Genomic DNA, 15,222 nt, shown 5'->3' with positions numbered 1-15,222 from the left:
ATTCCAGAAAAAGCCGTTTTTTATGTTCTGCCCTTTACTTGGGAGCGCCGCAATTTTCGAAATATAGCAGACAGCCAAGACGATGATAAAATGATACACACACATCCTTATCTTTTTAAGGATTAATATGAATCGATCCAAATTCGACTTTAAAGAATCCATAAAATCACCTAAAATTAGAAAAATTGATGAAATCATTGTTTGTGTCACGGCAGATACAAATAAACAACGACTTGTATCGATCGGAGAGGAGAGTCAATATAAAAACATGCCAAATTTGGCCTAAAAAACCACATTAAAAAAATAACCTAAAAATAGAAAATATGCATGTCATGTTTGCCTCCTATCCTATGTGGAAAGATTGAGGTGAGTCGAACGTTTCTAATCTAATTTTCCTATGGTTTGGAAAAAAATAAATTTTGGATCATATTTAATTTTTTAGTTATAAATACTGATGTAAAAAATGAGTCAATATAATATGGTTGAAAAAATTAACTTCAGTATTATTAAATATAAAATTATAAAGATTGAAAATTTGGTGAAAAAAAATTGAAAATACTAGCATAAAACAATTATCTTGTAGGTCACATTTTACAAGCTGAAATGCCAATCAAATGTGTGGTAGTAATTTTTTTTATTATATATCGGATGAGATTTTACATTATTAATCTTTGATAAGTGGGTTTAGTACACCATCACCATCAGATCAATGTTTAAAATATAATTAATATTTATATGATTGTAGATATTATAAAATAATAATATTATAATTTAATATATAGTATTATATTATATTATATTGAAGGTGCCAGCTAAGTTAACTAGTAAGACCTTTGATAATTTATTGTAAGATTAATCTCAACTTCCTCGTTTACCTTTGACAAGAAAAAACAAAAATATAATTATAAGAAAGAAAGATCAAGTAAGAGTAATTTTATCGTTTTATCAATGTGCACAATTACATTTATTGTACTTTATAAGAAATTAATGGCGAAACGTATTGAGCAAGGAAGAAGTAGGACATATCTGAAATCAGGATCAGCTAAACTAGTGATGATGGCTTCCATTTATCACTAAAGAAGATTGACATTTCTGTCACTCCATTTCTTTCTTGTCCAAGGAAAAAAAAAACACGTTTCAATTGCCAAGAGTAAAATTATCTTCAACAATTTGCCTATCTCTTCTGGAAGTTGAGGCACTTGATGGAATAGCCAAAGACAAGGAAGAAGACCAACGCAAAACCCAAGTGAGCCAGAGCAACATAACCGAGGAAGCTGTGTTCATAGCCCAGGTTGTCCTCTAAGAATTGCTTAACTGTTATTCTGGATTCTCCAGGGATATCAATCAAGTTTTCCTTTTGTCCCAGCTGTGATGCTACAACACCATATATCGTCCAAGCTACGGGATCACCCCAATAGTAGTACCACCTCCACCAGACTGGAATTGACTGCAAAATGAGCAGCAATCAACATAAGATCAGCACTACAAGTGAAGAAAAGTTGGCCAAGAATCATGCCACTTACAGTCTGTGATCACATACCGGTCGTGGTATCAGGAAGCCTGAGAACAAGTTCCAAAAGGTGTAGAAGAAACTTGATAGGATACTAGCTACTTGGTGATCCGGTGTGAGCGCTACAATCATCATGCCATGTAGAACAAAGTAGGCAAAGCTCATGAAAATGAAGAAGAAAAACCAGAAGAAGGTGGTGGCCTGCCAACTAAAACCAATCATTGAGAAAAGGAGCAGGCTATAAAAAAGTCCCTGTGCTAGAATGTATACCATCGCAATGCTAACCTGCAAATGCAAGAAATATGAGAATTTTGGCTGTAGTTCTAGCAAACACAAATGGTTTAAAATAATTTGAACACAACTGCCATTAAATAACCATTTCACTAGGAGTCTTGTGGCAACATGTGAAAAATTAAATCAGTTGTCATGAATCTGGAGAAAAATGATATTCATGTTGCATGGTTCTATAACAAAATTTTGATTATTTTTTATGATCACTGCACTTCTAAGTTTCTTTCTTAAAGAAACAACTAAGACTAGTTAGAAAGCACCATTTATGAACTTAGTCTGAGACACTTCATCATGAACAAATGGGAATATTGAATTGATTTTCTTAGCTACTTGGCATAATAATTCTTCACTAAAAAGTGCACAGATTATAATCTCAACGAATAATTTCCATATCATGTGCTGCAGAGTGATTAAATTTGAAACAAATTTCTAAATTAGGCTTAGCTTATTTTCAATAGCCTTATTGTATATTTAGCACATTCAAACCATCCATACAATGTTGGACAATGCTGATCCAGAGAGTTGGCCATTCAACTAAAAGGAAAAAAACCAAAAAGAAGTCACTCTTTGCCAATTATTAATATTGGCAAATTGACTGGCTAAGAATGGAACGTTGTAAATAGGTCATAGAAATGTGCTAATTCTTTAAACAAATTGATCATGTGCAGGAAAGAAAGAAACCAATATATTTTGCAGCACACCACTTGGAAAATGATGGAAGGGACATGTGAATGCAATACTGCAGCAAAAATGTCTGACTACATTTTAGAAGTTACTATGATTCATCATTTTGAAGGTTTCATAAGGTGCACTTGGATGGCATGGCTGAATGACTGAGATCATCGTTATTTGTTTTTCTGCAAGTTAATCACATATATACAATGTGGTGTGCAATATATTTTACATATGTGAATGTGAGAGGGATGAGCCATGTTTTCTTTTTTCTCTTCTATATATTGTGTCCCTTTTTTAATCTCGACATAAACAACTATAAATGAGAAAATATAAGATCTGCCCCTTATGGCAAACAACAATATCACAATCACTTTGTTCAGTGACATGAAAGATTTGACTTACTTGAGCCAATGCATAGGCCAGGGCTGAGTACATTCCTGCTGCTCTCTCACGGTAAAAGACTGTTCTCTCAATGCCCACAATAGGCTGCACAGCGATAGCATTGCTGGCTCCAAGGAAGAAAATAGCAGCATATATAGCTCCAAGTATATCAAAAATGTCTTGTTGTTTGCTTCTGTTTATGTAACCAAATGAGTTTGAAATGTGATAAATTGTTTTGACACATTTATAATAGAACTATAAATGTACACATTCTTTATCAGCAAAAGCTGGCCTGCTTTTCAGTGTTTTACAATAAAACTATTTGATTTTTTCCTTAGGGGTAAGTGTCCAAAAAATTGTTACTTATCCAGGAAGCCTCTTCCCAAAAATCTGAGAATAAAGGCTTATCATTGTTATCCATCAATTTTCATTGGATTTGCACATGCCAAAATTAGCACATGATCTCATTGGTGGCAGAGATTCACCACTACTAATCAAATTTCTGCCATCAGGACATAACAACTTTTTAAGACAATAATTTCGAACTCACATGAAAACAAAAAATTTGATTAATTTTCCCATTTGTAAACACACCAAAAAAAAGTTTTTAGAAGAAGAAAGAGGAAATGGAAGCACTAAGAAAGCATCAGTTCCTAACGTAAGTTTATTTCATAGATATAACAACAATAATAAAGTCGTAAGTTCCAACTATTTGGGATCGATTACATGGATCTTTTCCTGTTATTGAGATTTATAAAAAGTCATATGTTTAGTTAAGTTCAGAGTACTTATATCTTTATTTATAGTTTCTATTAAGATCTTTTTAGGTCTTCTTCTATCTTTTTTTGTATCACTAATATTAATCATTTCACTTCTTCTAACTACTGCATCCGGAGGTTTCCTAAGCATATGTTCATACTATCTTAAACGATTTTTTCTCATCTTATTCTCTATCGAAATGATACCTAATTGTTCACGAATAAAAGTATTTCTTTTCCTATCTTTCCTAGTAACTTTACACATCCATATCAAATTCTCATCTCGGCAACACAAACTTTTCATATATGTTGTTTTCTAACTACCAAACACTCAGATCCATAAAGCATTATCAATATAAAAAGGTGAGGATCTAATGCGAATCTTTGATATTATCCTTGATATAATCCTATGCTAATAGGAAACTCACTAAACACACTCCCTACAGTTCTAATACTAGTAGCTACATTATCATACATATCAAAGATGTATATTGGTATATAGAATTTCCTAGGGATACGACCATTTCCTTAACCAAAAAAAAAAAGAAAAGAAAAGATAAACATTATTCTTCCATATATCTTAAGGAATGCTAGTTAGTTTTAAGCAATACAGACTAATTAATCTATATGCATAGTTTAAATACTATAATAAATTATTGGCATATAGTGTTCAAGACTTACAATACAAGTTTGACTTATTTTGCTAATGTACCTAGCTACATTATCATACATATGAAAGATGTATATTGATATATAGAATTTCCTAGGGACATCACCATTTCCTTAACCAAGAAAAAGAAAAAAAAAGAAAAGATAAACATTATTCTTCCATATATCTTAAGGAATGCTGGCTAGTTTTAAGCAATAGGGACTAATCAATCTATATGCATAGTTTAAATACTATAATAAATTATGGGCATATAGTGTTCAAGACTTACAATACAAGTTTGGCTTAATTTGCTAATGTACCTAAAGTCAAAATGATTGTTTCCAAAATGTCTTCTAGCTTGCAATTAAATCACAAAGATTGAGTAAGGCAGTTTGATTTTATTTAACCAATGCGTTTGAACAACTTCATCAAGAGGGATAGATAAAGGGCTAAATTTGCTGCTAAAAATATGTCAGATCCAAGCCAACCAACAGCACATGCATGTACCGCCATTATTTGTCAAGGCTTGCAGCAGGTTCACATACTGGCAAAGAGGGAGAGGAGGCTTTCAACATGATTTCAATTATGAACAATATTCTATAAACTCAATTCATTTAAAAGCTTGGATATGTAACTGACAACTTGGGTTGCAAGATCTCAACTATTTCAATAATAAATTAGTTTGAATTATTTTCTTGAAGTTTAGAAGTTTCTTTCTGTTATAAACTGATCATTAGTTTACTAAATCATTTAAGCATATAGAAAAAAATTAAACCACTTCTCAATCTATCTTACATAATATTAGATAGGTCAGATGTAAATAACAGCTTAAGAAGATCAGGTTGGGCATACAGGACAAAGGCATGCTGATGACTTTATTACCCAAACATGCATAAGCATATTATAAAGGCATCAGAACTAGTCAGAGAAGATAAGCACCCTTTCATCTAGATGTGGCTCACAACTGAACTGAACTCAAATGGCACCACATGAGGTAGGTGCCAGTGGAAGCCTTTGGAATTTTGAACTAAAATCCTACTGAATTTTGAAGTAAGGGAATTATCAATCACATTTGGTTACTGAGGCAATTGTTTAAGAACAGTATTTCCAGTAAAGAAGGGCATCTACATAGTTTAAATAGATCAGTAGTCAGGAAGATCATGTATTTAATGGAACTTCATAAATTTAGAAAGAAATTTCTGCTTATACTGCTCAAATATACTGTTGACCTTTTATCCCTATAGATTGCATCAAGCAACATGAACATAAATGCCAGAGAAAAGTCAAAAGCTTACATCTCTCCACCTTTTTGCCAAAACATGGTGCCAAAAATAAGGCCTATGACAATCGTCATGAACAAGCGGGTAGCATTGTATTGAGGGTTTCTCCAGTAAGACCAGTACTGTTTCCAAAAGCAAGCATTGCATTGAGTACTGAAACTCTGGGTATATTTTGTAGGAAAAGATAGATCCTTTGAATCTAATGTAGGAATACTCAATTCTTTGATAAGTTGCTGATTTTTCCTGAATGGCACAAAACGGTGATAAATAACTGATTTGATGTATGTTTGCTAACAAAAACATATGGCATCTACTTACTGATAAAGAGGGGAACGAGCATAAACTTCAGCAAAATCCAGATTCATGCTAGTCTCAACCGAAGGAGAGCTTATTTCCAGCATCCACGTTGCAGGGTTATAACCTTCAGTAATCTTGGGAACCCCTGGAATTGCCTGCAGGAAAATTTTCTCAGTGAGTGATAATTAAATGTGGGTTTTCTTGAAACGAGTCAGATTGCTGATATCTGTGTAGGCCATAGTTGCACCTATAAGACTATGAAATATCACCATAATCTAGAAATGAAAAGGGTGTAAAAGGACAAAAGTCACAAATCTATGTTAATTTTGCCTCATGTCATAAGGTGTTACTATATCTCGCTTGATATATCAAAAGATTTCAGAGAACTAAGAAAAAAATGCAAACTGAACCTAATGGTAATCCTGCCGGTAAAAGAAAAGACAATGAGATGTAGAACAGAAGACATCTAGGTCTGGTTTAAATTTAGGTCATTTTTCCTGTCTAGAACTTCCAAAGTTACTCTAATGCATTGGACTTATTTTTTAGTCAAATAATTAATAGTTTAATGGTAATCCTGCCGGTAAAAGATTACCATTAATAGTTTAATGGTAATCTAGAACTTCCAAAGTTACTCTAATGGTAATCCTGCCGGTAAAAGAAAAAACAATGAGATGTAGAACAGAAGACATCTAGGTCTAGTTTAAATTTAGGTCATTTATCCTGTCTAGAACTTCCAAAGTTACTATAATGCATTGGACTTATTTTTTAGTCAAATAATTAATAGTTTATAAAGGAAGTCATTTTTTGTTTATCAGTTTAGGAGTAGATTTTGTTACTAGATAAATGGTCATGTAAGCTTGTGGTTCTGATCTTCCTAATTCTTGCTCTTCTGCTTACCATATCTCTTCCTTCAAATCCTTTTTCCATCTCTTCTTACATTATTTCTGCTGGTAAGTTGAGGACATCGCTAACTCAAGGGATATATATATATATATATATATATATATATATATATATATATATATATATATATATATACATACATACATACATACCCATTGCCCTATTTTACAGATAGAATATCATTGGGCCTTCTCTTTGCTTCAAAGGCTATTTCCTTTTGGTCCCGCATTTTGAAATAATAATAATAATAATAATAGTAATAATAATGTGGCACCGGGACATAGCAAACCATTAAAAGAGTTGAAGAAATGTGTGCAAAAATATATAAATTCACCAAAAATAAAAGTAGAACAGATATGATATAATGGCAAGATATGCATGATAGAATGAAATGAGGAGGACAAAAAATATTAACCAAATCAAGAAGAAAGAAATATGCTTTTCAAAATGGTGATTTACAAATGTACTATAACACTTGATATAGGAAACAGTTCCATGTTAAGTTGGAACTCCAGCAATAGGAGAGTTTTTTTTCACTAAACTTGTACTTTCAGTCTAAAGAAAAAGCAATAGTTTAAGCATTTATAGGACTTTCTCTACTTCAAAAATTGAACAAAGTAAAACTTTTCCCAGAAGAAGTCTGAAAGAGCATAGTCATAAAAAAAAAGGAAAATTGGACACTTGGACCAGAACATACATAACAATGAATGCAGGCAAAGCAAAAAAATTTCCTTCCCAGAACTTCACAGTTGGACCCATGGTAATTCTTGAAGAGAAATATCTAGATTGACAAAGTTGTAGGAAATTTAAGTAACTAGTTCTGCAATCAATCAAGTAAAATGTTTGAGTTTTTTCAATCATTAAATTGTTGATATTCATATCCAAAGGAGCTTTTATATTATACAAAAGGAAACTCACTTCAAAATAATCTATAAGTTTGTGAGAGTGACGACCAAGGGATCCAGCATATATAACTTGGCCTTCCCTCTTCATCAAAAGCAGCTGGAAAGAGAAAAATAAAGTCTCTCAAGAATCAATTTTGTGTTAGGTGCAAAGGGAAGTAGGATCAACTTCTATGTGAAATTAAATTAAAGGAACAAGAACCTCATCAAAAGCTTCAAAAATATCTATGCTTGGTTGGTGAATTGTACAAACAACAGTTCGTCCTGTGTCCACTGTGTTTCTCACTGTCCGCATAACTATGGCTGCAGCTCTAGCATCAAGACCTGTTGTTGGCTCATCCATGAAGATAATGGATGGATTTGCAACCAGCTCAACGGCAATTGTGAGTCGCTTCCGCTGTTCAGTTGACAAACCATCCACCCCTGGAAGGCCAACCAAAGCATTTCTCGATATATCAAGTTCAACCAACTCCATAATCTCCTCCACGAACATCTACATCACGGAAACACAGAACTGTTAGTTCTGTTAAACGATGGACCAAAAGAAAAAGGAAAAAGAGCACATGCATGCAGGCACGTCTCCCTTCAAAGCACAAACATATCTATGTGAACATAAGCAAGTAAAAGCTAATCAGTCAACATGTTTCTTGACAGTTATTTTCCTTTGTTAAGGACAGTCATTGATAACCTGACATGAAAGAGGATATGTCAATGTAAGAATTTTGGAAGTGTAAAAAAGACATTTAATTTAGAATTATCTTTAGATTATTCATAGCTCATTTTTCAAGTATGATCCAATACAAGACCCATGATATGATCTTAGTTAAGCAGAAATTTCCTAATCTGACCAAGACCAGACATATTTACATAGTATATATATCCAGATAAAGGAAACCACCTGTTGAGTTTCTACTGTTTCTCAATATCTAATCAATATGAATCTTTATTTTCAGACTTCCTTACACTAATGAAACTAGTGATTCATGATTTTAATACCTACAGAGGCATTGCCATTAATTATTGGATTGACACTTGTAATTCCAGATCATTTGAATGGATTCAATCAGTTCATTTCTTACCATGAGAACAAAATAGTTCGAACATTAAAACAAAAAAATATTGATGGCTTGAAGAAAGTCGTAAAACTTTGTTGGTTATTGCAAATCTACAAACATACATAAAGCATTTTGGTGTCAGAGAGAAAATATAATATTTTAGTCAAAATGGAATCTGTGCAAATTTTAAAACTCATTACCAACTTGTACAAAGAACAGATACATCGAATGTTGTAACAAACCTGTCATGTTTGCTTGTCTATTTCTGGGGCAAGACGCAGCCAAGCAGAGTAGATGAGTGATTCATAAACAGTCACATGTGGTGAGTGAATATCATTTTGTTCACAGTAACCACTTATTCTAGCAAAGGTCTCTTGCTTTTTAGGATAACCAGAAATACTGATGCTTCCTTCAATATAACCACCAGTTTTTCTTCCTGCCAACACGTCCATCAATGTAGTCTTTCCTGCTCCACTCACTCCAACCAATGCTGTCAGGACTCCTGGCCTAAATGCACCACTTACATCAGTCAGCAATTGGATACGATCTTCCTCAATTCCTTGGCTCTTCATTTCCTGATGCAGAGAGAGGAAAAGTCTATCTTGTTAAATTCTTTAATTTTTTTGCTGCTCTGAACAATAATGACTGAAATAGTGCTTCAAGATTAGATGACAACTGTTTATATTTTCATCTTAGCAGCATTTGTTAACTCATGCATGTGCAATTAGGTAATGTAATGAAGACGTGAAGTGAGATTTCTGATGGTACATTATGAAGAATCAAAAAGGAAGGATTTGAAGAAGACAGAATCTCATACCAAATGAAATTACTGAGAAGTATTTCCAATCATGTACAATTTCATGATAAAGATGGTGAACTGTTTCCTATATTTCTGTGAAACAACTAAGGTAGAAGCATATATTTTCTGAAACTAGATAAAGCTGTTGCCCATGAGAAAGTACAGTAAATGCATTATTCAGGATGAACTAAAGAAGGTCAGGTAGCCAATCATCTAAGCAACCATAGATTCTACGGATAATTTAGCCTATCAATCGTCATGGAAGGATATGCACCAGAATAAATGTCTATAATTCATTCAGCAATGATCCTATTAATTCAAATAAGGAAGTACATGATTATATTATTTCTATCAATAAGCAGTTGTTTGTGAACCACTTAAGGTTGTAATGTAAATCAATGGAGAGTGGCCATTGAAAGAAGCATCTTTCATAAAGGAGTTATATGGCCTACAACAACTTGTTTGATCTTTGAAGAACTTAAATAACAATTTGGGATTACTGACTTACTGCTGGCATGTCAACATAGTAGTTCACATGACTGAAAACAAGAGAAAGTGGCTGGAAAGGCAAAACCATTCCCCTCCTAATGGGATGGACTGAAGAACTAAAATTATCAGAGCTGTTTCTCCTTCCTGCAGCTATGTCAGCATATAAAGAAGTTAGAAACTTTAAAATAATTGAAGCAAAACTGAAAATGAATCATTTATTAAGAATATAATTAGCCTGAAGGCACTGCTGCTAAATGGATACAAAAACCCATTAAGAGATTGACAGTCCTTAGCTACACTTGACCTGGTTTGTTGGCCATAGCTATTGCTTCCATTTGTCATTAGCTATTGGACTACTTTAATGTCATAAACATTGCAACCCATGATGATGGTATGCGACTTGATTTTTAAAATTTATCTCAGTATATTAGAAATTAAATCATAATGGTTGAGTAACTAATCATCAAAGGCTCTCATACTTCAATTCTAGAATTAAGAATACAATAAGCATCAACGTTAAACTAAAAGAGACAACTGTTAGATCAGCAAACCTGTTATATCAAGTGTAGCAGACCCCATTCTGTGTTCTATCAATTCAAACCTCTCACTTCTGTCATTGATAGTTCTGCCATTCCATTAAACATAGCATTAATTAAACTGTAAAAGAGTGCACCATTGAACTTGTCACCATCAGGAATTGTCTGGTGGGGCATTTCAGTTCTCAGAAACACGGTCATGGCCATCAATGAGAGTATGGTAATTTGGGAAGTCTTAAAAACATAGACAAATGAATTGCGTTTCATCAGCAACCACTCCCTTGATAAACATGCCTCAAGGAGCTCCCAGCTAGAAATGCCATATTTCCCTGTTGTGAGTGCAGCAGGATGGGTTCTAGATTTATCATAAGGAACACTTAGGTCCTCTGAAAGCTGTTGCCCAAGACGAAATGACTTGAAAAGATGCGCAAACTTGGAGACTGAAATATATTGGTAAGGTTGGTCCTTGTTACACCAGTACTGTTCTTGATCTTTTTTTGAAGTTACCTCTTGAAGAAAGTCTGCAACTCCTTTCCTTTCAGGACATCTAAAACCCACAGACTCAAAGAACTCAAGGACATTCTCTTGAGGACCATGATAGACTATTTGCCCCTCAGACAGTAGAATAACATCATCAAAAAGTGCAAATGTCTCAGGTGCAGGTTGAAGAAGAGACATGAGCACTGTTCCATCCATGACATGAACCATCTGTCTGATGAACCTGACTATCTGGAATGTGGTGGAACTGTCAAGTCCAGTAGATATTTCATCCATGAGGAGTGCTCTTGCAGGTCCAGCCAGCATCTCTCCTGCAACCAAAGAACCATAGCCTAATTCTTCTCTACATGCAATTATAAAGGACAACAAGATAAAAGTCAAAACAGACCAAAAATATTTACCGGCTTATTTCCAAAGTAAGGAAAGAATTATTCAATAAATCTTGAGACATTATTATTATAAATTTTGAAGATAAAACAATTTTATAAGCTAGAAAGAAAGCAAACTAGACATGAGGGCAGAAACCCCAATAACCAGACTAAAATAAATTATTTTTATGCTTATCAACATGCTCAACCCCACAATCTTGGAGATATGGTTGATGGGATAGTTACATACTATATCTTACTGAAAGAAAAAAAACAAAAACAAAAACAAAATAAAACATTTTTCTTCAATGTGGTGCTTGAGTTGTAGATGCAAACAGGAGCTTCCCCTAATATTTTTTTCTTATTCTGTGACCACTAGCACAGGTTTTTCTGTTCCGATCGTAATTTGCGTGGAACATATAGTTTCTGGGAAATGACAGTAGCAGAATTCTTGAAACCCTGCATATTTGATGCCAAAATATATTTTATTGGCTTATAGTTGTATAAATTGTTCAATGAATAAAATGCAATGAACAACCCTGGAGCTAAATGGATTTTGTTGATAGGAAATTGAGGATTTTGTGTTACTTATATGTATGTCCAAGAAGTATCTAAGAAAGTGAAAATTAATTACTTTATTTAAAGACAAAAGGATGCCAAAACGTTTCAGGTAAAAAAGGTTAGTGAATGAAAGTGAAAGTTTGCATATGACACTTGATTGCAGTCCTGTTCCTATAGCAATGGACAATCATTGCAGCATACCTGTTGTCACCCGCTTCTTTTGTCCTCCAGAGATGCCTCGTCTCATCCCATCACCAACAAGGACATCTGCACATATATCCAGACCAAGTACCTGTTTGGAAGAATATCGGGAATTAGCATTGCCAGTAGCAGCTTGACAAAAACTGAATTTGCTAAATGAAGATGTAGGCATGAACCTTAAGGATGTAATCTGTTGCTACACTCGCTTTCTGCCCTTTCATTGCAGTAGCCTTCATGAATGCATCAATCTCAGGATCTGGTTTAATTCCTGCATCTCTTTCTCGTCTTGACAATTCTGACAGCATCTCATACCTTGTTCCCACACCCATGCATTGTCCTGAGAAATCCAAGGTTTCTCGAACTGTCATCTGACCATTATGTAGGTCTAACTGACTAATGTATGCACAGGTTCGCTGGGGAACAAATTCCGAAAGTTCATGGCCACAATACATGATCTTACCGGATTCCTGCTAGCAAAGCAAAGATATCAAATGCACATTCCTATAGATCATATAAAGCTGTCCATGCATGTTTATCAAACATTGTAAGAGAACTGCATGTTCATGCATGCTGCAAAAAATTGAGGAAGCGCACCCTTAGATTTTTATCAAGTTTCCCAGCCAGGGCAAGCAAGAGTGTTGTTTTCCCTGAGGCTGGAGGTCCAAGAAGCAATGTCATCCTGAGAGTGGATTAGATTTAAAACAACTGAGATTCTTGTTTTAAACTCAGTCCATAGAGCCCTATAAGTCTAGAAACCCAATTTTCACCTCAATGAAACAACATTGCATGGCATGATTTGATGTATGATTATTTGGACTCTAATTCTTGCAGGAAAACAATTAGAAATTTGCTGTCATTCTTTTTAACTCTTGGTAAGTGAAGTTTGGTTCAAATTTAGTATTGGGCTCACTCCCAATAATTGAAGTTTTGGATTTCCATTTTTCTTTGTCTTTTTATTTTATTTTTGGTTTATATATATATATATATATATATATATATATATATATATATATGGAGATAGATAGATAGATAGATAGAGAGAGAGAGAGAGAGAGAGAGAGAGAGAGAGAGAGAGAGAGCTCTTGGGAGAATTGGTCACCCAACTAAACTTGTAAGATGATTTAGAGCAGGTAATGAGGATGAATCTTGGCTTGCTCAACCATTGTTTTTCTTATATTTATATGTAGGCCTTAATCCTTTTATCAGATTTGTACCGTCAAGGGACATGTTAAAGCTAAAATACATTACCAGGTCCTTTCTCGTTAGTTTAGGCATTTAGGAAACCACATATATAGTCCTTATTCTTTTTATCTGAAAGTGAATGCTAAGATAGTACCAATATTATGTTTCCAAAGCTACAAGAACATACAAACATGCTACATCTCTTGAAAAGCTCTAGAATTTGTTTCAGCCAATTTTCCTAAGATTTTAAAACCAAAACAGGCAGGAATTTGATGTCTGCAGATTTTCATTACTTTACTGAAAAAATAAAGATATGGATCGTAATTTTTTTTCTTAAGCAATTAATCATTAAACGTATCGCAAGGCAAAATATTCCAGAAAAATTGTTCACATACCTTGTTGGCTTCAGGATTCCACTGACATCATTAAGAATTTTTTTTGTCCTTCTCTTAGATGGAGAAAGTTGTAGAAGACCAACAATGCCCTGAATTTCCACATCAGGAAGCAGAAAAGAAACATCATATGGACCCAAAAGATTTTATGATTAATTGTTTGAGAAAAAGACAAAATCGATTCCTGAATTTCCCCTAGCATAATTTCTGGAAGAAGTGAAACCAGATAAATGTTCAGGAAAAAAAAATCTGTATCTCCTCTAAAGCAGCATACTTGGTTATTATGTTAAATTGGACTAAAACCAGATTTCCAAAGTAGAAGATAATGGTAAAGGTTATGACATATGAAACGTTTTGGTCACGGAGCTTAAAATGTTAATTGCAAGTACCTGAAACACCAAAACAAGGTCACAAAATCCACTCCTGGCCAAGACTTGAAATCATAAAATATGAACTGATGATTGTGTTTGTTCTAGCAACAGGAGTCCTGAACTAGGAATTATAATCCCCGTATAGAGAAAACCAACAGAGATGAAATACAAATAAGTGAATGATAAGATGTTTCTTTTACCTCTCTCTTTCTCCAATTTTTTCTTTCTTCTCACTTCTGTTTTAATTTATTTTATCGTTTCTTCTAGTCCGTCTTTCTTTACTACTTGTTCCTTTTGTTGTTTGTTCTGAACTAAATCTCTGGGGAGTTTTTCTCTGCCTTATCCAGTTCAGATCGGGAGAGAAACTTTATTACCTCTAGTTCTCATTCAGATCTCACAAACAGTAAATGGAATCTTAGTACCTCTAATACGTTTAGAGTGGCATTCCACAGGGTAGGATGTGCTCTGCTACCGACATAAACTTCTGCCTCCACTGATATATTCTCGTATCGGACCTCAATCTTCGGAAGCTCCAGTCCCACCCTGTTCCACGCTCATATATGTCAAACCAACCATGAAAAGACCTCCAACCTAAAGGCTGCATGATTCAAGAACGAGATGAATTTTTGAAACACATCCCGTCCAAAACTAGTCATAGATATCATGAAATTGGTCAAATTAAATTGCACAATGTTGCCGATTCTTGAACAAAATCTCGAATTCAAGAAAAAGAGAACCCGTGCGGGGGAAGAAATGAACCGGTCCATTCGGTCTCTGAGGCGCTTGAGGAAGCGCTCGTTGTCCTCCTCCACCACCCGGAAGATGCGATCGAGAAGGAGCTTCCGGTCCTGGCGACGAAGCCGGTGGATGTCGACCTCGCTGCAGAGGGCGCCTCCGCCGTCAACCGTCTGTCGGATGATCCCCTTTCGCATGCGGTCGTACGTCGGCAGCTTCTCCAGCGCCGCCCACATGAGGCTCTCCCTCTCGTCCCCTTCTTCAGCAGCAATGCTCCTTTGCCGGAGCACATCCGCCGGGTCCTGGTAGCCGCCGGCCCAGTTCCGCCGGCTGCTGCTGCTGCTGTTCTTCCGAGTCAGCTCGCTCGCCATGGAGACCGGCCGCCGGAA

The 15,222-nt window shown here is 34.9% G+C and overlaps 1 protein-coding gene across 1 annotated transcript; it reads right to left on the bottom strand.

Moving 5' to 3' along the window:
- Window positions 1-1,174: 1,174 nt before the first annotated feature.
- Window positions 1,175-15,204, bottom strand: LOC135604786 (pleiotropic drug resistance protein 2-like). Its single transcript, XM_065094438.1, is given in 16 exon segments — window positions 1,175-1,447; window positions 1,541-1,795; window positions 2,879-3,050; window positions 5,560-5,787; window positions 5,863-5,996; window positions 7,663-7,746; window positions 7,849-8,139; window positions 8,944-9,276; window positions 10,009-10,139; window positions 10,591-11,334; window positions 12,154-12,244; window positions 12,330-12,620; window positions 12,748-12,832; window positions 13,731-13,819; window positions 14,521-14,641; window positions 14,858-15,204. Coding segments are annotated over 16 exon segments (3,669 nt in total).
- Window positions 15,205-15,222: the final 18 nt, after the last annotated feature.

Source organism: Musa acuminata, chromosome BXJ2-2 (genome assembly GCF_036884655.1).
Source record: "Musa acuminata AAA Group cultivar baxijiao chromosome BXJ2-2, Cavendish_Baxijiao_AAA, whole genome shotgun sequence".
Taxonomy (NCBI): domain Eukaryota; kingdom Viridiplantae; phylum Streptophyta; class Magnoliopsida; order Zingiberales; family Musaceae; genus Musa; species Musa acuminata.
Note: the sequence above shows the minus strand (reverse complement) of the source record. Positions and strands in the feature narration are given on the sequence as shown.